This window comes from Hordeum vulgare, chromosome 7H (assembly GCF_904849725.1).
Source record: "Hordeum vulgare subsp. vulgare chromosome 7H, MorexV3_pseudomolecules_assembly, whole genome shotgun sequence".
Taxonomy (NCBI): domain Eukaryota; kingdom Viridiplantae; phylum Streptophyta; class Magnoliopsida; order Poales; family Poaceae; genus Hordeum; species Hordeum vulgare.
The window spans coordinates 406,316,492-406,339,788 of NC_058524.1; the positions used below are offsets into that span (position 1 = coordinate 406,316,492).

The 23,297-nt window shown below is 45.1% G+C and overlaps 1 protein-coding gene across 1 annotated transcript; it reads right to left on the minus strand.

Moving 5' to 3' along the window:
• Nucleotides 1-1,436: 1,436 nt before the first annotated feature.
• On the minus strand, nt 1,437-14,979 carry LOC123412897 (RNA exonuclease 4). Its single transcript, XM_045105857.1, has 7 exons — nt 14,622-14,979; nt 14,459-14,543; nt 2,959-3,067; nt 2,773-2,861; nt 2,637-2,701; nt 2,488-2,566; nt 1,437-1,999 (listed from the first exon to the last, which is right to left on the minus strand). The coding sequence occupies exons 1-7, from the start codon at nt 14,882-14,884 to the stop codon at nt 1,832-1,834; spliced, it is 858 nt and encodes a 285-aa protein (XP_044961792.1). The 5' UTR covers nt 14,885-14,979; the 3' UTR covers nt 1,437-1,831.
• Between the last annotated feature and the right edge of the window lie 8,318 nt (nt 14,980-23,297).

Genomic DNA, 23,297 nt, shown 5'->3' on the forward strand with positions numbered 1-23,297 from the left:
ACCCTTTGCTACAGTGCAATACAAAAATACTAAAATGATTAAAAAATGATTACTATTTTTTTATTAATAAACAATTATGTGTGTTTCAGATGTGTGCAAATTTTCGTGATGAAATGACAGTTTTTCTGAAGCATCGATTATTTTCTTCTTAGACCTTCACGGATGTCATTCCAGATACACCAGATAAAGGAACTATTACCCTCCCTTAGTTCGATACCAGCTAGAACTTCCAATATAAAATATATACAGATAGATAGACATATTTTAAAATACACATTCATACATTTTACTCCGTATATAGTTTATATTGAAATTTCTAAAAGGTTTTATATTTATAAACGGGGAGTATATGTGGAAAGATGGACCGGCGGGCCTTGTGAACCATGATTTGTTACCACAGAAGAATACCCAGAGCATTGTTCAAGAATCCGTCCGATTAACCAGTTAATTTGCGAGTTAATCGCTACTCTTAAAGTGACCGAATCGAATAACACCTATTCATCATGTTAACTTTCCATACCGATTAATTGGCCAGTTAGACCGATTAATCACTTGTCATACCGATTAATTAGTTGCCAGACCGATTAGTCACTGCTGGCCTATTAACTGGTGGACAAACGAATTTCAAAATTTAGCACATAACGCCTCCCACCCCCTCTTTTCACTAAATACCTAGGGTTTGTCCCTCCTCCCCATGCTCCTTTCGTCGCTTCCTAACTTGGTTGGTGGCTAGTCGTGTTCTCACCAATGCCATTCACCACACTACACCTGGAAGATCTAGTTGCTCTGCCATTCTGGTCGTTTGCCTGGACCCCACCCCCCTTGGACATTCCCCATCCTCTCCCATGGGATGCTCGTCATTCTCTTCATCAATGGCATCACCAGCAGGCAAGGTACTACCATCTTTCCCCCATATCTTGATGGAGAATCCAGCATTCATATATTGATAGATTATGGATTACAATTTTGTAGATGGGTGGATGAAACTGTTGATTTTGGTTGTTATCTGTAGTATATTATGTGATGTATGTTTTCAAATATATGGATAAATTTAAATATTTAATTGATCATATTGAATTTTGAGATTTTATATATTTAGATGTATCACGATTTTTAATTTTACCTCTTATCTATTTTTTATATACCTACAATGAAATATTTTAGTATATTACATAGCTAGGTGCGTGGAATTATGGTATAATACATAGAAAATTTAGATATAAGTTGACAAGTTTATATTTAATCTACCGATTAATGATCAACCGATTAATCCAGTTAATAGGCCGATTCATCGATTAATCGCTACTCCCAAGCCGTATTTCTTAAACATGCTGGACAGCAACTGCCTGCCACTGCAACAGTACCAGTTTTCAGTGAGGAAATGGCGTGATCAGAGAGATCTGCCATCTACTCTAGTTACAAGCCAAACCAAGTACTCAAAGTGGAATTACCAGCAACCAAATATTATCGGCTGCGGCATTTTTCAGCTCATCATGTAAATACTTGTTACAGAACCTTGCACGCATGTGCGAAGTTTCATCACAATGTGATGTGAGGAATGATCAACCACGCAATTTTCAATCAATCCCTCAAACAGATGTGATACAGAGAAATCCGAATCAACAGATATAATCACGGCATAGCCATCCATCCACCCGTCCAGCATGGTACCGAAGTTCATGGTTCGTCCGGAGAAATTCCCAGGTTGGCGTGCTGATCTTGAAATCTTCACAGGGACCATCTGAAATTCCCACACGACACACCCTTTGGCGTCGTGAAATCCATGTTAAGAACGACACTGCTTGGCCCTAGCCCCCTACATCTATATTTCCTACAGTAGAACTATTGGGACATTGGGGTCCTTCTCGCTGCCTTCAGCAGATTTCTTATTGCCTCGCTTCTTCTGCTTGTTCTTGAACCTGAATTGATCTTTCTTGTTCTTCTCCCAACTTTTCTTGTGCTTCTTGTAAATGAACATTGCTGCCCGAGCGTCCTCAATCTATACGGTTACCAAAATCACCATGGAAACTAGTTATGGACACAATTTTCAGTCTACTAGCAAGTGATTATGTGAACGAGTGGTAAGTTATGGATCATCGACTCAAGAACAAATCAGATAGTCGATAAACAAGCCAAATTTTATAATAAGCCCCTGGTCTATTAGCATCTGTATAATCAAGCACTCAATATTAAATGTTGTTTAGTGAGCTCCTGAATCATTCTAGTTCAACTTGACACAACTTGTTGGCGCGACACTGATTTATTAGTCATTGAAGCAAAAGTATTGGAATGGCTAAAATAAACCAAAATGTACTGTTGAGGGGCACAAAACTGAACTCAAGGCTTAAACACCATATAAAAAAATATACTCCCTCCGTCCCAAAATAAGTGTCTTAAGCTTAGTACAATTTTGTACTAGCTCTAGTACAAAGTTGAGACAGTTATTTTGGGACGGAGGGAGTATTATGAGTACAGTATCACACATACCGGGCAGTGCTCTTGCTGTTGTATCTTAACACAAAGTTCTTGAGCAGCAAGATCTTTCAACGATCTCCGCTTGCCCTCCCTAAATTGAAACACATGTCATTACAGTGCTAAGCAATCTTAGTAAAGAGTAGATATTTAGACCATCTAACCGTCTGAAAATCTCATATTCTGAGGTGTCTCTTATGTCCTTCTTTGGATGGCCTAGTAGCAGGACCTGGCAAAGATAGTACCACATTAGACAAGATAACAAAGTGCTTGGCGAATGGGGTTAAGATCCGTAACAACCTTAAGATCATGGTGTAAGGCATGTCCAACAAGAACCCTTCCTGTGATAAGCTCAGCTACGTCCTTTTGAACAATCGAGAAATCTTTGGCTGTAGTATCATAAAATAGTGTTGCATAACCCATACAAATAGCAATCCTCGACAGAAAATATAATAGCATATGGTGCTAATGTACTAATGACATTACCTTTATTCATGTGCTTAGGTCTAATCCCACTAATATGGCTACGGTAGTCCACAATTCGCTCCATTGGCCTAACATATTCATCATATACAACGTTGCCGAAGGAATTAACCTAACAAAAAGCAGAATAACATTAGAGGGTAGGAATATACTGAGGAAAATATTTTAGCATATTGAACTCCAATACATTGCCCTCCCTCTCTTCATCATCCAATAGCCTCCAATACACATTGTACTCTACATCTACTTTGTCCGCCACCCCTGACACGTGCCACCGCAGCCCTAGAACAGGTACTCCTCACCACCGTCATTTGATTCCCTCATGAATGGAGATAATGGCGAGTGCAACTGCATCAACATGTACCACACACATGACTCACCTCTCTGTTCATACTCACACGACCCACCTATGTCCACTCTCACTGCTCCCCTCTTTCCACAACATGTGGATCTCGCCGGGCTGGAGCCAGGCTCCAATGACGCCACCAGCAAACCATCGGTAGGCTCACACATGCAACCGCTGTCAGGGAGGGATCCTCGCTCCCCTCTCTCCACGACACATGGATCTCGTTGGGCTCAAGCCAGGCTCCAACAACGACACCGTTGAACCGTGGCTAGACTCCACACGCCACCGCCGTTGAGGAGGGCTCCTCAAGTGGCATTTATCAGGGAAAGCCTCCACGCCGTCTCTATCCTCCCTCCCCAACACATGGGTCTCGCCGAACTGGAGAAGGCTCCAACAACGCCACCAACAAAAAGCAGCTACATATACAATTTGCTACATCGTTATATTTTGAGCTTGCGTTTGGTATACAAATATTACCTTCATATTGGTTCATTACACAAAAAATGGCATAAGAAAAGTAAGATATGAATCATAAAAACACAAAATTACATTTAAACGTACGTAATTTTATGTCATGTAAAAAAAATACAGCCGATATACATTGTTGTATGTCCTTCTTTACTTCCGGTGTAAGACAACATTTACAGAACGTAAAAATAGGTATTCTACACCCTAGGTGTTGATCCTTTTGGTCAAGAGATGTGTTTTTTATCCATATGGTAATAGATCATGTTTATGGTGGTGGATACAAATGTTGGGTACTACAATTTTTTCTTCATGATCTCTATTCTCTCGCCTTGTTAGAAAACGAAATGATATATTGTTCACGATACAAACTGTTGTCAGAGTTCTAGATTTCTCTTGGTTCAGAGCTGCTTCTTTTCATGTTCATGATGGTTGTGGTAGGCCATGCTCACCCCTCTCCCTTCGTAATTTCGTGATGTTTGCAGCTAAGGCAGGGTGTTTGTAGGATTTGTTGAAGTGTATATGTGGATTGCACTAGCCTTTTCCATCAGTTCGGACTTTTGGTTGTGTTGGCTAGTGCATGAAGCTTAACATGGCATAAGAGCTAAGCTCTTGAGTTCAAGTACTGGCTTTCGCAATTTATTAAAAATTGTTGATAGCCCCCCTTTGTGTCCACGAAGAGGCCTCTTGAGTCATACGTGAGTTTCGCGCGATGTCGCTCTCTTTCGGTTGCACGTGTTGATTTGTCTTCCCTGTCACACATGAGAGGGGGTGTTACAGTATATGTGGATTGCACTAGCCCTTTCCATCAGTTCGGACTTTTGTTGCGTTGGCTAGTGCATGAAGCTTAACATGGTATCAAAGCCTAAGGTCTTTGGTTCAAGTCCTGGCTTTCGTAGTTTATTCAAAAAATGCCGCCGCCCCCTATGTGTCCATATCACTGAAAAAATAGCGCGATATACCGCCGCTAATAGCACGCTATAGCGTATACAGAATTGACTCGCTAAATTGATAAGTGTACAATGTCTCGCTAATAGCATATTTTCAAGGGCTACGCAATTTTATATAGCGCGCTATTTTTTTCATTCCACGTATAGGCCTCTTGAGCAATGCCTCTGAGTCTGTCCATGTGTTAACTTTCCGCGCCACACGTGAGAGGGGGTGTTGAAGTGTATATGTGGATTGCCTAGCCATTTTCATCAGTTCGGACTTTTGGTTGCGTTGGCTACTGCATGAAGCTTAACATGGTATCAGGCCTAAGGTCTTGAGTTCAAGTCCTGGCTTTCGCAGTTTATTCAAAAAATTGTTGTCGACCCCTATGTGTCCACGTAAAGGCCTCTTGGGCCAGACCTCTAAGTTTGTCCACTTGTTGACTTTCCGCCTCACACGTGAGAGGGGGTGTTGAAGTGTATATGTGGATTGCCTAGCCCTTTCCATCAGTTTGAACATTTGGTTGCGTTGGCTAGTGCATGAAGCTTAACAGGATTCAGACGTGCTTTGGCTGGGAGTTTGCTCCAATGGAACTGCTTGGCGTGAATTATGAGTTGTGTGGTTGTACTTTTGGTAGTGAGCGTGTAGCAGGCTCAGTTTGGGCTGCGAATTGTGTTGAGCTGTCCTGGTCTCAAAATGTTTGATGGCTGATGGCCTTGCCATCCTTTTTTGAGTTATGTCTGACATCCGTAAGCTTCAATTCAACAATTTGATTATGATTGCTTTGAGTAGTCGGGTTTAAAATTGAGTTGTTAGCACAGAGCTACGTGAAACTGAATGACCAGTTGCTACCAGTTTGAGTCATGACCACCTGCTATCAGTTTGCTCTACAATTACCAGCTTGTTGGCTTTCGCAGTTTATTCAAAAAATTGTTGTCGACCCCTATGTGTCCACGTATAGGCCTCTTGGGCCATACCTCTAAGTTTGTCCACTTGTTGACTTTCCGCCTCACACGTGAGAGGGGGTGTTGAAGTGTATATGTGGATTGCCTAGCCCTTTCCATCAGTTTGAACATTTGGTAGCGTTGGCTAGTGCATGAAGCTTAACAGGATTCAGACGTGCTTTGGCTGGGAGTTTGCTCCGATGGAACTGCTTGGCGTGAATTATGAGTTATGTGGTTGTACTTTTGGTAGTGAGGTGTAGCAGGCTCAGTTTGGGCTGCGAATTGTGTTGAGCTGTCCTAGTCTCAAAATGTTTGATGGCTGATGGCCTTGCCATCCTTTTTTGAGTTATGTCTGACATCCGTAAGCTTCAATTCAACAATTTGATTATGATTGCTTTGAGTAGTCGGGTTTAAAATTGAGTTGTTAGCACAGAGCTACGTGAAACTGAATGACCAGTTGCTACCAGTTTGAGTCATGACCATCTGCTATCAGTTTGCTCTACAATTACCAGCCTGTTGGCTTTTGCAGTTTATTCAAAAAATTGTTGTCGACCCCTATGTGTCCACGTATAGGCCTCTTGGGCCATACCTCTAAGTTTGTCCACTTGTTGACTTTCCGCCCCACACGTGAGAGGGGGTGTTGAAGTGTATATGTGGATTGCCTAGCCCTTTCCATCAGTTTGAACATTTGGTAGCGTTGGCTAGTGCATGAACCTTAACAGGATTCAGACGTGCTTTGGCTGGGAGTTTGCTCCGATGGAACTGCTTGGCGTGAATTATGAGTTGTGTGGTTGTACTTTTGGTAGTGAGGTGTAGCAGGCTCAGTTTGGGCTGCGAATTGTGTTGAGCTGTCCTAGTCTCAAAATGTTTGATGGCTGATGGCCTTGCCATCCTTTTTTGAGTTATGTCTGACATCCGTAAGCTTCAATTCAACAATTTGATTATGATTGCTTTGAGTAGTCGGGTTTAAAATTGAGTTGTTAGCACAGAGCTATGTGAAACTGAATGACCAGTTGCTACCGGTTTGAGTCATGACCACCTGCTATCAGTTTGCTCTACAATTACCAGCCTAAACAAAGAGCAGAAGGTTTATATTCAATTCAAGTCCTGCTTGAGTTCCTCCAGTTCATGTTTAATGTTTTCATACTCCAGATCTGTTCATTGGAAATAGACCACCTCGCGAAAGGCTGAAGACACCAAGATTCAAGACATTTATGGTGTGTTCCATAAGGATAACCACATGGATGGTTACAAGATACTAGTTGTACTATTTTCGTACGAGCTTGGCTACAATGTCAGAACTGTATAAGTTACAGTATATGGTAGTCTTCGGCATTGTTTAATATAGACCCAGGTGCTTGTATGCATTTGATTACCTTGGGCTTGCATAGCCAATGGTACCAAGTCCTTGCCTTGAATCCATGTCTTGTTACCGAGGAGTAAATGGGGGGACAGATGGGAAAAGCATAGACCGAATGGGCAGGTCTGGTCAGCAATGCAGTAGGCCATACACCAATTGCAATGGCTTTAACCTATATATATATATGTCCTGCATAGCCCACCCTCTCGAAAAAAATGGGGTGAACATATGCCCACTGTAGGTAACTTGCTTTACGTTCATTGTCATGTCTATTCAGTCCAATCAAGGTTTTTTTACTTTCCAGAAACAAAGAAAACGGTCCAAAATGAATTCTTTTAGCAAATTCTTTTGTGAATCTCAAAGCAACTTTATGGCAGTGGATGGTGGGAATAACTCATGTACCATGTGTTCATGTACATGCATTTGCCCTTTGAAGTGCCATCTATGATATCTTTTCTTTTCCACAAACATCAAAGATAACAAGAGGTCTAGCATTGAACTGTATTTGTTGCACTAACTACTTATTGAGAAGGATAAATCGGTAGCTCAGCAAAGAGTTGACAGACATAATATAGCCAACTGCCCCTAAAAAGAAATAGAACAGAAAAACTGAAACCAATCTGGCCAAGCATATGAGCTGCCCATGTGTAGGCGAAGAAGAGCATGAACTGCCATGGTTCATATAGGTATGTGGTGCAGTAGATGCTCCTTGATGGAGCAGCTGTCATGGGGGAGCAAGGTCAATGATGGTAGGCGGTGTTACTGTTCTAGAGTGTTTTAACCCTCCACAGACATTGGAAGAAAGGGGTAATGATGGACGACAGGGTCATAACAGAAGAAAGGAAGAGTATGTGTCGGTGGATAGTTCCACGTAACCAGGGTTTGAGCTTCGCCGTAGAAAAATAAACTTTTTCGAGAAAACGCAAAGAGCCTTGCGTTTCTTCGTATTGAAAAGAAGGGAGATTACAGCCTCCTAAGAGGTGGTTACAGCATTGCTACATGGTGGCCTAGTGGACATGGGGGCAAGACTACCCTAAGCCCTTTGTCCCCGGCTCTAGCCCAGCACCTTATCTCATCTTTGATCCTATCCAAGAGCTCGTCGAGCGACGGAGGTATATGGTCGAAGACACACGCATTCCTATGCTTCCATATCATCCAGGGCACCAGCAGCGTGGCAGATCTCAGTGCCTTGCGGAGCGCTGATGGAGTGGCATCCCTCGCCCTCCTCCACCAGTCCTGGATGGAGGCATCGTGCTCCGGCAACGGGGCTGGTAGACGCAGCCAGGATAGTGTCTCGTGCCAGGCCTGCCTCGCAAAGGGGCAAGAGAGCAGCAGGTGTTGGATGGTCTCCGGCTCTTGGTCGCATAACAGGCAGCGGGTGTGGTGGGGAAGTCCTCGGCGCGCGAGCCTTGCCGCAGTCCAGCATTGGTCCAGGTTCGCTAGCCAGTGAAAGAACTTGACCTTCGGAGGGGCCCATCCCTTCCAGATGAGCTGCCATGAATGGCATGTCAATGATCCGTGGAAGGTTGCCCGATAACAAGACCTTGCCGAGTAGATGCCGTTGGCCGTCCACTTCCAAACGAGCTTGTCCGGCTCAGTGGACAGAATAGTGCGTGCAACGAGCTGCCATGTCCTCAGGTATTGGCCGATCTCTTGCAGGCCCACTACGCCGCGAATGTCTCGAGCCCAGGCATTGCCGGCGATGCCTTCCGCCACCGTCCTCGCTCTTCTTCTGTTCTTGGGAATGCATAGGTATAACAGGGGCGCGAGCTCGCGTATAGACTGCCCATGCAGCCAGCAGTCCTCCCAGAACAGCGCAGTGAGGCCATCTCCTACCACCATGAAGGTGGATGCATGGAACAGGCCGAGCTCCTCATGGGAGAACTGCAGGTCGAGGCCTTGCCATGCTCGGTCGGCATCCGTCCTCGATAGCCATAGCCAACGAAGTCTGAGCGCGAGCCCCATGCGCTCAAGGTCTCGGATGCCCAGCCCGCCGAATGCGAGCGGCCGGCAGACCGTGCGCCAGTTCACGTGGCAGTGCCCTCCAAGCGCGGCCTCGTGACCAGCCCAGAGGAAGCCACGCTGGATCTTCTCAAGTTGCTTCAGAGTCTTCTTCAGGGGCACTAGGACAAGCATCTGGTGAGTTGGAATCGCGTTGAGGACTGATTTAACCAATGCCAGCCGCCCTGCCTTGTTCATGAGCCATGCTTTCCATGACGGGAGGCGGCCTGCCACAGCGTCTACCAGCGGCTGCATCTGTGCCGCTGAGGGTCGACGGGAGGTGAGCGGGATGCCCAGGTAGGTGATAGGCAGGTCCGCGGACTGGCAGCCCAGCGCCTCCAGCAAGGCGGCACCATCCTCGCCGCCATGCAGGGTCGTGGCCGAGCTCTTGCCGTAGTTGACCTGCAGGCCCGATGCAGTCTCAAAGATACCCAGAATGCTCTTCACGGCGAGCACCTCCTCCATCTCAGCATGGCAAAACATCATCACATCGTCGGCATATAGAGAAATGGCCGGGATGTTGCGGCGGGGGTGCAGGCGCCGAAGGATGCCGGTCTGGAGCGCCCGGTGCATGAGGCGGGCAAGCGCGTCGACCGCCAGGACAAATAGCTGCGGCGATGTGGAGTCACCTTGGCGCAGCCCACGACGGTGCCAGATCGGGGGGTCGGGCAATCCATTGAGCATGACTCGCGTGCTGGCCGAAGATAAGAGAATGGCCAGCCATTCCCTGAACCTGTCCCTGAACCCATATTGACGCAGAACCTCGAAGAGGAACGGCCAGGATATGGAGTCAAAAAAGCCCGCGTGAGGTCGAGCTTGAGCATAATGCACGGCGCGCCCAGGTGATGGAGCATCCGAAGAGACTGCCGGACGAGCATAAAATTGTCGTGGAGCGTGCGTCCGGTGATGAAGGCGTTCTGGTTGCGGCTCACCAGGTTGTCGAGCTTAGGAGCGATTCGCAACGACAGAACCTTCGCGAATATAATAAACTTAACGAATTACTCTTAGCAGTAACTAATGCAGATGTTTTAAATATATGTACTGTAATATTAGGAGTGCTACTGCTAACTGTATATGCTTCCGGGTCTGTAGGAAAAGATAGTGTACAAACACTCCTAAAATGTTATAAATTCATTTATAAGTTTGACCATCTATAAAGAAAGAAATAGTAACATCACAAATATCAAACTAGTATTCTTTGGTCATAGGACTTTAAAAGAACAGAAACAGTAAAACATAGGAATTGGATCATGAAATGTTGAATCATACAGGAATTAAAAGCACAGGAACGTGTAACATAGGACTTTCTTTTCCCCAAATGGTTAATCACATGCCATAGTTGTCATTGAAACAAAGAGAAATTTCCATTAGGTTGGACCCAATGGAAATTTTTATCTACAGTTGCATGCAAATTACATCACGAAAAATTTATATGAATTCCAATTCGACAAAGCAACTCCGCCTATGTTGTCTCAACATAGCCGGTCCCAAGCCCGGATAAAGGAGGAGGGTTGTGATAGGCTTGGCAAGCCAACGTCAAAACTCAACCACTCTTATGGAGATGAAACCCAAAAGATTTTTGTTGGGGCGTAACCCTCTCAGCGACGGGTCACATCGGAACCCGGGTGCGGTGTCAAATGGGCAAGGGCTGGGCCGTCACCTCCCAGGTGGCGCGCCGTATCATGATCTGGATACGGTGGTAAGTGAGCGAGGATCGGGTCGTCGCATCCTTAGTGGTGCGCTACATCAGCGCCCGGGTGTAGTGGAAAATGAGAAGGGTCTTTGCATTTGACTCGACGAGTGTGAATGGTAAGGAAGCTAGCCGAGCCTAGGAGGATTCGCTTAGGTAGCTGGAACGTAGGGTCTCTCACAGGTAAGCTTCGGGAGGTAGTTGACACAGCGGTGAGGAGAGGTGTTGATATCCTTTGCATCCAAGAGGGAGTTCTGGGAAGGCCTTGAGGACATGGTTAGGAGTGTGCCGATTGGCGAGAGGCTCTTCATAAGAGGAGACCTCAATGGCCACATGGGCACATCTAACACAGGTTTTGAAGGGGTGCATGGGGGATTTGGCTATGGCATCAGGAATCAAGAAGGAGAAGATGTCTTAAGCTTTGCGCTAGCCTACGACATGATCGTAGCTAACACCCTCTTTAAGAAGAGAGAATCACATCTAATGACTTACAGTAGTGGTCAATACTCTAGCCAGATTGATTTCATCCTCTCGAGAAGAGAAGACAGGCGTGCGTGCCTAGACTGTAAGGTGATACCTGGAGAGAGTATTGTCCCTCAGCATAAGCTTGTGGTTGCTGACTTCCGCTTTCGGATTCGTGTCCAGCGGGACAAGCATGCCAAAGTCGCTAGAACAAAGTGACGGAAGCTCAAGGGGGAGGTAGCTCTGGCGTTCAAGGAGAGGGTCATTAAGGAGGGCCCTTGGGAGGAAGGAGGTGATGCAGACAACATGTGGATGAAGATGGCGACTTGCATTCATAAGGTGGCTTCAGAGGAGTTTGGAGTGTCCATGGGAAGCAAAAGAGAAGCTAAAGATACCTGGTGGTGGAACAATGATGTCCAGAAGGTAATTAAGGAGAAGAAAGATTGTTTCAGGCGCCTATATCTAGACAGGAGTGCAGACAACATAGAGAAGTACAGGATGGCAAAGAAGGCCGCAAAGCGAACTGTGAGTGAAGCAAGGGTCGAGCGTATGAGGACCTCTACCAGCGGTTAGACACGAAGGAAGGCGAAAGGGACATTTGTAAGATGGCCAAGATCCGAGAGAAGAAGACGAGGGATGTTAGACTAAATCAAGTGCATCAAGGATGGAGCAGATCAACTCCTGGTGAAGAACGAGAAGATTAAGTATAGATGGAGGGAGTACTTTGACAAGCTATTCAATGGGGAGAGTGAGAGCTCTACCATTGAACTGGACGACTCCTTTGATGATACTAGCAGGCGTTTTGTGCGGCGAATCCAAGAGTCGGAAGTCAAGGAGGCTTTAAGGAGGATGAAATGAGGCAATGCGATGGGCCCTGATTGTATCCTCGTTGAGGTGTGGAGAGGCCTCGGGGCAGCGATAGTATGGCTAACCAAACTTTTCAACCTCATTTTTCAGGTAAACAAGATGCCAGAAGAATGGAGACGGAGTATATTAGTACCAATCTTCAAGAACAAGGGGGGTGTTCAGAGTTGTACTAATTACCGTGGAATTAAACTGATGAGCCATACAATGAAGCTATGGGAGATTCATTGAGCACCACTTACGAAAAATGACAAGTGTGATCAAAAATCAGTTTGGTTTCATGCTTGGGAGGTCGACCATGGAAGCCATTTTCTTGCTACGACAACTTATGGAGAGATATAGGGAGCAAAAGAAGGACCTCCATATGGTGTTCATTGACTTGGAAAAGGCCTATGATAAGATACAGCGGAATGTTATGTGGTGGGCCTTGGAGAAACACAAAGTCCCAGCAAAATACGGTACCCTCATCAAGGACATATACGATAATGTTGTGGCAAGTGTTCGAACAAGTGATGGCGACACCGATGACTTCCCGATTAAGATATGACTGCATCAGGGATCAGCTTTGAGCCCTTATCTTTTTGCTTTGGTGATGGATGAGGTCACAAGGGATATACAAGGAGATATCCCATGGTGTATGCTCTTTGCGGACGATGTGGTGCTAGTCGATGATAGTTGGGCAAGGGCCAACAAGAAGTTGGAGTTATGGAGACAAACCTTGGAATCGAAAGGTTTTAGACTTAGTAGGACTAAAACCGAGTACATGAGGTGCGCTTTTAGTGCTACTAGGCATGAGGAGGAGGAGGATGTTAGCCTTGATGGGCAGGTGGTGCCTTAGAAGGACATCTTTCGATATTTGTGGTCAATGTTGCAGAAGGATGGGGATATTGATGAAGATGTGAACCATCGAATTAAAGCCGGATGGATGAAGTGGCGCCAAGCTTCTGGCATTCTCTGTGACAAGAGAGTGCCACAAAAGCTAAAAGGCAAGTTCTATAGGACGGCGATTCGACCCGCAATGTTGTATGGCGCTGAGTGTTGGCTGACTAAAAGGCGACATGTGCAACAGTTAGGTGTGGCGGAGATACACATGTTGAGATGGATGTGTGGCCACACAAGGAAGGACCGAATCCGGAATGATGATATACGAGATAGAGTTGGGGTAGCGCCGATTGAAGAGAAGCTTGTCCAACATCGTCTGAGATGGTTTGGACATATTCAGCGCAGGCCTCCAGAAGCCCTGGTGCATAGCGGACGGCTAAAGCGTGCTGATAATGTCAAAAGAGGTCAGGGTAGACCAAACTTGACATGGGAAGAGTGCGTAAAGAGAGATCTAAAGGATTGGAGCATCACCAAAGAACTAGCCATGGACAGGGGTGCGTGGAAGCTTGCTATCCATGTGCCAGAACCATGAGTTGGTCGCGAGATCTTATGGGTTTCACCTCTAGCCTACCCTAACTTGTTTGGGACTAAAGGCTTTGTTGTTGTTGTTTCAATTCAATAAAGCAAATAAGCCCCACAAGAAAAACTCCTACGAAATGGAATCCTCTAGAATTCCTATGAATTTCGATGGAAGCAAAGAGGCCCTTACTAGATTTATCATAATGAAATGTAGTTCTATAAGGAATTGATGGTCAAAGCAGTGTATTGAAGATCTTCATGTCGTGAGTCGTGACAGACTTGCACTTTGGATTGGAGGAAGCAATCACCACAAAATTTTAGACGCATCAAACACTAATTGCTAGACATAACAGAGTGTTCCATTGTATAATATGTTTTCTTATTGTCATCTTTAGTTGACATGGAGGATCACTATACCTACCCTAACACATGATGTAACAATTACGATACATTATTACTAGAAGGAACATAAGCTAATCAAGAGTTATTTAAACTGATACCTGAATATTGTATTACTGGTTACTACTTTCGAAATTCAAGCTTACAACATCTTCCTGCAGCCAAATAAAGCTACCAACTTCTAAACATACTAATGTGGCATCCATCTGATACCTGAAGTTGCCAAAAGCACCTTCTAGCCCGAAAGTTCCAGACATTTCATGACTACAAAGCTCTGGTTATGGGTTCCTTTTTGCGTATGGCAACCCCACTACCTTTGGCGGCATGAATGATTCAGAACTTAATTGGGAAGTCATATTTCGACCCAGACGCTTTTTGGATTCTTCTAATAACCAACTAATTATGGTGCTCTTCCTTGTTTAGATCCTACGCCAGACACAACTTGATGAGCCGTTTGAAGAAAATGTCATTCCGCACAAAATGCAAAACATTACACATGCAGTTGTCTCAAGATTGCGCAGCTCCTCCAACCTCATTCTTCCCATTTGCGTTTACCATTGGTACGGCGTAGTTAGCAATGAAGCATGACACTGGTAAATACACAAGAATCCAAACAAAAGAAAGTGATGCTTGGTGCTTACCAAGGTGACCCTGGCGAGGGCGCTCTTGCTGCCACCGGCCCCAACCCCGACCATCTCGCAATCCAGCGCCAACGCCTTCGTCAAGCTGACCACCACCACCAGATCAAAACCCAAACGTCTCAAAGCGGCATACAGGGGAAGCTAACTGACAGGCCCTGCTCACCTGGTGTCGTCGGAGGTCGGCTCAAGCTTGGAACTCAGCTCCGCCGCCTCAGGGTTAGGAGACGGCTCAGGTGGCGGAGAAGGGACGGGGCGGTGCTTGCGCTTGCCGAGGAACGTGGAGGCAGGGAGCTTGGACTGGAGCTGGGCCCAGTTAGGGTTTAGGGCGGAGGGGGCGACTGGTTTTGTCTTGGGCTTTCGCTTCGGGGTGCGCTTGGTGTTTCCGGCTGCCGCCGGCACTCCGGAAGACGGCGGCTGAGCCGCCATGGACGATTGCGGCGCGGCAGCGGTTGCGGCTGCTTGGAGGGCTCGTTGGAAGGGTTTGGGCTTGTTTGCCTCTTGCTTTTCGGTTTTGGACCTTTTGACCGACCCAGAAGAAAGATTTGGAATTAAGGGTGTGTTTAGGGCAAACCTTATTTAGCCCCCGAGACGCCGGTTACACTGTTCAAGTGTAATAAGTCTTCAGTTCTCTCCGAACAGAACAGCTTCGGTGATGCTCAAACACTCTGGCTCTAGGTGTTTTGGTTTATTCTCACATGATGGTTCTCTTTCACTGTCTTCGAGGTGGGTTGCTCCAAAACGACAACAAATGTATCTAACTCTAAGCAACCGCCAACATATGGTGAAGGGGGTGGGTCATTTATACTCAGCAGGTAACACAACATGATATGACCAAAATGACCATGTGTCAATGGCCAACTGACATGTGTTCCAACGATCGGATTTCAAATACACGTGCGGCAACATTACTTGGGCTACAAGCAATGCTGACTGGACCAACTCTGGAAGAGATTTCCTCTCACTGTCTTCACTTGAAGACATATATATTTTTGGTTGAGCATCACATCAGCGTTTGACTTCGATCACATCGACCCCACTTTACAGTACGGTGGTTCCTATGACTCAGAAAAGAAGAAACAAAACAACAACAAACTTTGTATTCGTGTTTCATGATCTTCAAGCGATTATCTTCGCAAACCACCAATGGCTTCGCCATCATCAATGTCTTCAGACATTTTGGGGGTTCGAGTTCAATAGTTAAACCGAATCTCCAGGGACTTCTATCTGTGTTAACCTATGAATTCTCACAAACACATTAGTCCTTCAATCATGTTTGTCTTCAACACTCCAAAACCAACAAGGGGTGGCACTAGATGCACTTACAATGTCCCCCTTGTTGGTGATTGATAACAAATTGGTTGAAGTTTTTAACGGGTATTAAATATGTGAAGATAAAGGCTTGGAGATTTTGATTACAAGATATAGAGAGCTCCCCTTGAAGATGTGCTTATGAAGATTTTGCTTTGAATGCAAAAGCACATGGCATGTTTTAATTTGTGGAGACCTCCCCATATATCTTGAAATCCAATCACTATGCATTTTAGAGATGTTTATGAAGATAATGAAATGCATAATGAAAAATGGGAGTCTTCTGAATGACTTCAGACGCATATGATCAGAAATGGAATAGAGCCGAAGGTATGATAAACAGAAATTGTGCACACGTCCATCGGGACTTAAGTTTTACAACTCAAAACAGCAAATGTTGAGAATGAGAGTTGTAAACTTAACAAAAATAGCAGCACCCAGCCCATATAGACCTGTTTGAAGACTATCAATCCAATGCTTCTCCCCTGTTGTCATCGAATGACCAAAAAGGATGAAGACACTGGACACTACTTGTCCCCATCATGAGTTGAAGATGATGGTGCGGCAGGGTCGATGTAGGTTGGTGCAAAAGCGCATGTTGCATTGCCATTGCAATATGTTGGTGTTGGCGGAGAACTGACATCTTCAGCTTCATCATTAACAATATTGATGTGTACGAACGATGCTGAAGAAGAGTAGTCACTGCCTTCGAGATATGGTGTCTTGTGCCACTTTTCCGTGCAAGGAGGTGGAGTATAGAATTTGAAGTATTTGTCAAAGCCACTCTCGCAATGATCATCCTCAGGAGCCAGCATTGTTAATGTCTTCCAGGAATGCCGACAAGTCTCATGAGCAATGAAGGTGTTCTTGGTGGAGAGGTTGCGAATACGATTGATATCTATGATTAGAGAATGCATTTGTCTTCGCATCCACTCGTGATGTCGATCCTGCTTCTGAATAAGAGAGGAGAGAACTTCTCAATCGTTCATTGCACGTTCCCTTCTGGATTGGGTTGTTGAGGCAGAGTGCTAACAGTAGCTTCAGTTGTAGTGGCACTTGGTTGTGGACGGCAAATTGATCCAATTAGCTTTGCCCTAGCTGGATCAGATGGAACGAGAAGCCCTTCAGTATCAACAGCGCCACTGGTGCCTTCAATAATGGGGTTCTTGCTCTTGGATGGGTAAATGTCTTCATGTATGACTTCCATATCTGAAAGATATATTCCATGGTTATGAGGAGAGGGCAGAAACCTTGTATTTGTTTTGCGCTTGATGAAGCGCATGATCCATGATGCATAGATCTTTGTCTCAAAGAGATTGATTCCATTAGCAGGAAGGTTGCGTAGGAATAAATCTTGAAGATTGAACCTGATGCCATAGACAATATTGTAGATCAATTTCTTCAATGCCCCTTCCAGCTTGCGTGAACACGAATGCCCTTTGATTGGCCATATGGTGTGACGAAGAATATGGTAGATAGTCTTCGACATATATTGAAGATCATCAACAAAGAATGTTGTGGACAAATCTGCATGTGGTGCGAAAGGCTTCATCAACGTTAACATTGCAGCCATGTTGGGCACGGGCATTTGGAAGATGATTCTTATGGCTTCTTCATAGACAGCAGATTTTGGATCTAGATTTTCACATGATGCAGCAAGTGGAGTGGTGGCAAAGTGTTAGAGCCTATTTCTCCATATGTGGTTTTGGTAATTGATGACAGTCCCTATGGACTAATGGTTGCCTTAATCTATATTCGAAGGATTTGTCCATGGGCACTTCTTGAAGTCCATCTGTTGGTTTCAAGGAGTTTACATGGTGACCAAGGTGGTATTCAAAGTATTATCCAAATATTGGTCATAAAGACACAAGGTTGATCAAGACTAAGCAGAGAGTAAATCAAGATGATCAACACACAAAGTGTACAAGATGTACCGAGAGGGATCAAGTGATCCCATGGTATGGTAAGCATTGTCCATAACGCTTTTGTGTACTAACCCATGGTCTTAGTGAGAGTTCTATGTGGGGTTAGGTGTGTTTCCATGGGTTTGCATCAAGATGAAGATCTCATTCAACCTATGAAGGATGACATCAAGTGGTGATCGTCATCAAGATTGCGATGTGCAAGTTCAAGTGGAGCATCACGAAGATATCATGCTTGAAGCTTGCCACCCATTGTGGTGACAATGGACCTGTGAAGATGTGTTTAAGAGTGGCTCAGCCATAGTGGGCATGGGGGGCAATCAACTAGTCTTCATCAAACCAACGCAATCAAGAACGATGGTCCATCTTGAGGAAGCCAAGATCACAATCATCTAGATCAAGAGGACTAGGTGCAAGGTATAGGTTTGCCCTTGATAGGTTTTTTCTATTGTAGGATAGTTTGTCGTACCGTCAAGGGGGGCTCTCAAGTGAGTAGCTTGATCGCATCATTCGTTGAGAGCTCAAGCCATCTGCATACTTCCATCATATCTTGGTTCTTGTTTGGTGTTTCTCTCTGTGAGTTTTAGAGCTTATGATCATCTTCATTACAAGCTCGAGTTCATCGAAAACGGAGTCCATAGGCATCTTCTACGATGTTTTCGATGTTGGAAGTTTTTGCCGGTTCTTCATTCAGATGTTTGGATAGCTCTTGTTGTCGTGAATCCAACAAGCTTGAGTTTGCTCGATTTGGAGCTCGTATGCGAAAGTTATGGCAGTTTCGGTGAACAGCGGTAGTACCGCACGTGCCAGCGGTAGTACCGCTCTTGGAGCGGTGGTAGTTTTTTACTACCGCTCCCTGGTGGTAGTACCGTCCATTACTACCGCGTCGTCGGACTTTTGCACGGCCGCAGCCTCAGCGGTGGTAGGCACGGAAGTAATTTTTCACTACCGTGGTTGGCGAACCTACCGTGCGGTAGTACCGCTCCTAGCAGCGGTATTACCACTATGCTCGAGCTGAAAGTGGGGGGTAACGGGCAGATTCTTTCCCCCACTATTTAAAGGGGGTCTTCTTCCCCTTTGGATTAGATCCATCCTTTGAGCTCGTGTTCTTCCCCCATTGTTGACCTTCTTAGAGCTTGTTAACTCTCAATCCCTCCAATGATTCTTGCTAGTTCTTGAGGGAAAAGAGAGAGGAGATCTAGATCCACATCTCCACCAATCACTTTCTCCTCTATGTGAGGGGAACCCCTTGGATCTTGATCTTGGAGTTCTTTGTGAGCTCCTTGTTCTTCCTCTCATATTTCTCCATAGCTTTTGTTGTTGTGGAGGGATTTGAGTGTGAGGGACTTGACCACTTTGTGTGTTCTTGCCATTGCATTAGTTGCATCGGTTTGAGTTCTCCACGGTGATACGTGGAAGTTAGAAGTTGAGAAGCTTATTACCCTTGGGTACTTGGTACCCTAGAGATTGTTCTTCGTGGATGCTTTGGCATCCTAGAAGCTTGGTGAGGCCTCGGAGCTCAATCATTGTGGTGTAAAGCTCTAGGCAAGCGTCGAGGTCTTCAATTAAGTTGTGGAGATTGGCCTGAGCATTTGTGGTCACCTCGAAGCCATATGCCATTGTGGTGAAGCTTTGTGGTGTTGTTGGGAGCCTCCAATTAAGTTGTGGAGATTGTCCCAACCTTGTTTGTACGGGTTCGGTGACCGCCCTCAAGGGTCCCTTAGTGGAATCACGACATCTTGCATTGTGCGAGGGCATGAGGAGATTACAGTGGCCTTAGTGGCATATTGGGGATCATTGTGCCTCCACACCGCTCCAAACGTAGATTAGCATCCGCAAGGGTGTGAACTTCGGGTTACATCGTCGTCTCCATGTGCCTCGGTTATCTCTTACCCGAACCCTTTACTTATGCACTTTACTTTGTGATAGCCATATTGTTTCTTGTCATATATCTTGCCATCACTTAGTTGTTTATCTTGCTTAGCATAAGTTGTTGGTGCACATAGGTGAGCCTAGTTGTTTTAGGTTTTGTGCTTGACAAATTAAACATTAGTTTGCTTCTGCATTTGTTCAAGCCCAAATCGTAATTATTTTAAAAGCGCCTATTCACCCCCCTCTAGGCGACATCCACTTCCTTTCACAAAGTATTCCATAGTAGGAGCTTTGATATGCTCATCACGGATCATGAAATCCATAGTTATGTCTTCAGATCTCTCTGAAAGCCAGAGATGTGGAGAGTTCCATAAATTAAAGAATGATTTCTTCATTCCGGTCTTCGTGGTCAACAACGAAAGGTAATAGTCCAACATCCCGAAGACAATCAAGGGCCTGATCAAAACAAGACCACTCATTGCTTTAAAGCTTAGATGTTTGTGAGGAAATATCACGTTCTGCCCATAGAGCACACATGTATAGTATTGGCATTGGGGAATGCTCCAGAACCTATCAGACTAAATCTTCTAATGCTTGTAGGGATTCCGGTCAAAGTCAAGGAATGTGTTGTTTAGTCCGAAGCTCTTGACACTGAAGACAAGAGGACATGCTTGTCCTTGTTGTCGAAGACTTGGAAACCTTGGCATCGGATTCATAACCCTTGGGCGGAAAAAATGTTGAATTCATATTGGGGCCCATCCATGTTGGCGGAACAAGGTTGGGTCGTCTTGTTGGCACCATCACTCCTTCCCTATTGCAAGCCATGATAATATTGTCAGAATTGTTGTCGGACGATGGCATAGTAGTAACAGGAGGATCATTAGGAGATGGAGCATTGGCTTCACCTTCAGTGATTACAGTGGTTGGTGGTTCTGGAGGTGCAACAACATTATCAGCAACAATGTCCTCAACTGCTTTGGCTTCGTTCTCACGTTGTTTAGGAGCAAAAGCTTCAAGCCTAGGAATTTCTTCGACTGACACAGTCGGGGCAACATGCACTTCATCTTCAGGTATGCTTTGCATGAATATATAACTTGCATTGGTCCTCTACGAAGCCGTTTGAGTGGCGACGCATGATCATAGGTTTCAACTTCCATGGCTTCAAATGGAGACTCGGGTGATCACAGCACTGGAGTTGAAAAGGAGTAGGTGGAGTGCTAGGACTGGCTTCAGACACGATTGTCCTTGGAGGGGTGCCAATGTCCACATATTTATTTTCATCTAGCAGTGGCGATGATACCAGTGGTGCATCAGTTTGAGGCACGGGGTCTTGAACAACATTGTCTTCAGCAGGAGCAATGCCTTCAGCAGCATTGGCTGCCATGTCTTCATCTGCGGTGGGTTCTGTAGCTGGGATATCTTCAGTTACTGGAGCCTGTGTGGTAGCAGACTCATGAAGAACAACACGCCTCTCATTATTTTCAGAGGTAGGGGGAGCCATGGAGATATGTGTCGCTAGTAGGGGCTCCTCACGAGAAGGTGGAGTGGCAGAGCGAGCTTGAGTGGGTTTGGGCACTTGGGTCGAGCTTGAAGACTTTGTCTTCGTTGTTTTCACCTTCCTCATAGGTTGAGCTTTAGCAGCTGGCGCAGATTTTTGTTTTCTAGCTTCTACCTCAGCTTGTTTCGTCTTCTTACTAGACACAATAGAAAATGGAGGAGGTGATCTTGAGCTAGAGAAGCCAGCAGGAAATATGATGTTTGGTGTGGCTTGCCTTGATGGTGCAGATTGGCTCAAAGACATTGAAGCTTGCCTTGACCTATCAATGATTTTTGGATCAAGTGATGGCTGGCCAAGCACTTTTCTCTTCAACATGTCATTATGAGCTTGGACAATTTTCGCAGATTTCTTCTTTAGACGACCAAGGGCGCATTTAAGAGCTTCACATCACTTCTCAAATTATGCTTTTAAGTCTGCCATCATTTGCTGATAGCCTTGTATTTTCTCGAACGTGAGCTGGTGTACATTTTTCTTGAAAATGGCCTTCTCATGGCGAATCCTTTCACGCTGTTGCACGACCTTTTGAGCAACAGTTAATTGTTCATTCACCATCCCTTGGAAGGTGACACTCAGTCCAATGGGAAGCTGGAGGGCATCAATGGTGAGAGAGGGGTCGGCAAACCATTCATCAATGAACTTGTTGAGGATGTTTGCATCAAATAGAGGCAAGTCTTCAAGATGTTTGGACTCTTCCTCCTTTTGGTGGATAAGCTTCGCGAGGGCTTCATCTTCAAACTCTCCATCTGAGAATTCAATCATGTTAGCAGCATCCATCAAGGAGACAGATGGCTTTGGTCCACGAGTAGCAACCTGTTTTCTCTTTAGTCTCTGATTTGTATGAGATTCACCCTCAGTTTCAGCTGGTTCAGCTGGCCTTGATCACAAATCTTGAGGAAGCCTCTGTTTTCTCCATTGGCTTTAGATCATTGACACGGGGTTGATATTTCTCCTTTGATGTTTCATCAGCCGTAGAATATCCAAGGACGCTGGAGGGGTCTGAATGCTTTGTCATTGGAGGCATGTCCATGCATGGGAAGAAGCCAATCTTGATGACTTCAACCATTGTCTTCGAATGCAGATTTTTGTAGACAATGTCAGTCCAGGGAGCCTTTTATGCATTCTTCTTAGCATACCCAACAATGACAAAGTGGTAATATAGCCATTCTTCTGCCCAATATCTTCGGATCCATTGGATCTGATTCTTGCATTGTTGGTAGTTCTCTTCAAAATCAGACTTGTATCATTCATACAATGCTGGTGGAAGATCTTTGGTAGTGTTCAAACGTCTTTATCTTCCTCCTTTATTAGGAGTTCTATCTCTGGTCATAGTCTTCCACTTAGGCAAAAGTTTTGCAGATCTGTGCAAGTGAGAGGGCTCCACATGAGTCTAGATGTATCTCCAAATAGCCTGCAAATGAATTCAGACTATGAGATCCAAGAGATTTTGCAATGGACATGTACATGTGAAAGAATTAGAGATGCAAGGGGAATAGAAGAGGTCATATGCATTCTCATAAGATTTTGAAGATAAAAACATGGTGTGAAGATATTGACCTCATTCACTGAAGCCTTTCACTTTTTCTCAAGACAAGGTGGTTTCAGACTTGTACAAGTTTGAAAATTTGCACAAATGAGAAATCAACTCGTTTTTCAACATAAGTAAAGGTATTGAGCAAATAGAGATGGATGATTGACTGATGTCGAAAAGATAGTGGAAAAACAACATTCAAATATATTTGGTAACTTTTAAGATCAAACTAGCGGTAGAAAATTGTGATATATTTACCACGATGAAGAACACGAGGAACTGTTCGATGGGGCTGGGAGGCTGAGAAGTTCGATCTGCCACACCCTAGCTTGGTGGTGGTAGACGTCTACGGCGGCCGCACACGAAGAAAGTCGCGTCCGGCGTGAGTACGGCGACAAAGAAGGCATGTCAGCTAACCATTTCTTCTTTGTCAACGATGAAATCCAGCGGCGGCTCTAGGTTTTGGAGCTCGAGAACAGAGGCTGGGAGGTAAGAGTAATAATTGAGCTGGGGGCAAGTATTTATAAGGAGGAGTGGAATAGGAACATCCAAAATTTTTGCACGGATAGGTCTCGCACTCTTTGGCTTAGTGGTGCACGTGATACGCATGCAACACGTTTGACAACTCACTACCTCTGATGTGTAGCTACA

Coding starts and splice junctions, on each gene's coding strand:
- LOC123412897 (XM_045105857.1), bottom strand. CDS start 14,884: ATGGCGGCTCAGCCGCCGTCTTCCGGAGTGCCGGCGGCAGCCGGAAAC. Junction 14,544..14,621: donor CCGACCTCCGACGACACCAG/GTGAGCAGGGCC, acceptor GGTGGTGGTCAG/CTTGACGAAGGCGTTGGCGC. Junction 3,068..14,458: donor CCCTCGCCAGGGTCACCTTG/GTAAGCACCAAG, acceptor GCTTTTTGTTAG/GTTAATTCCTTCGGCAACGT.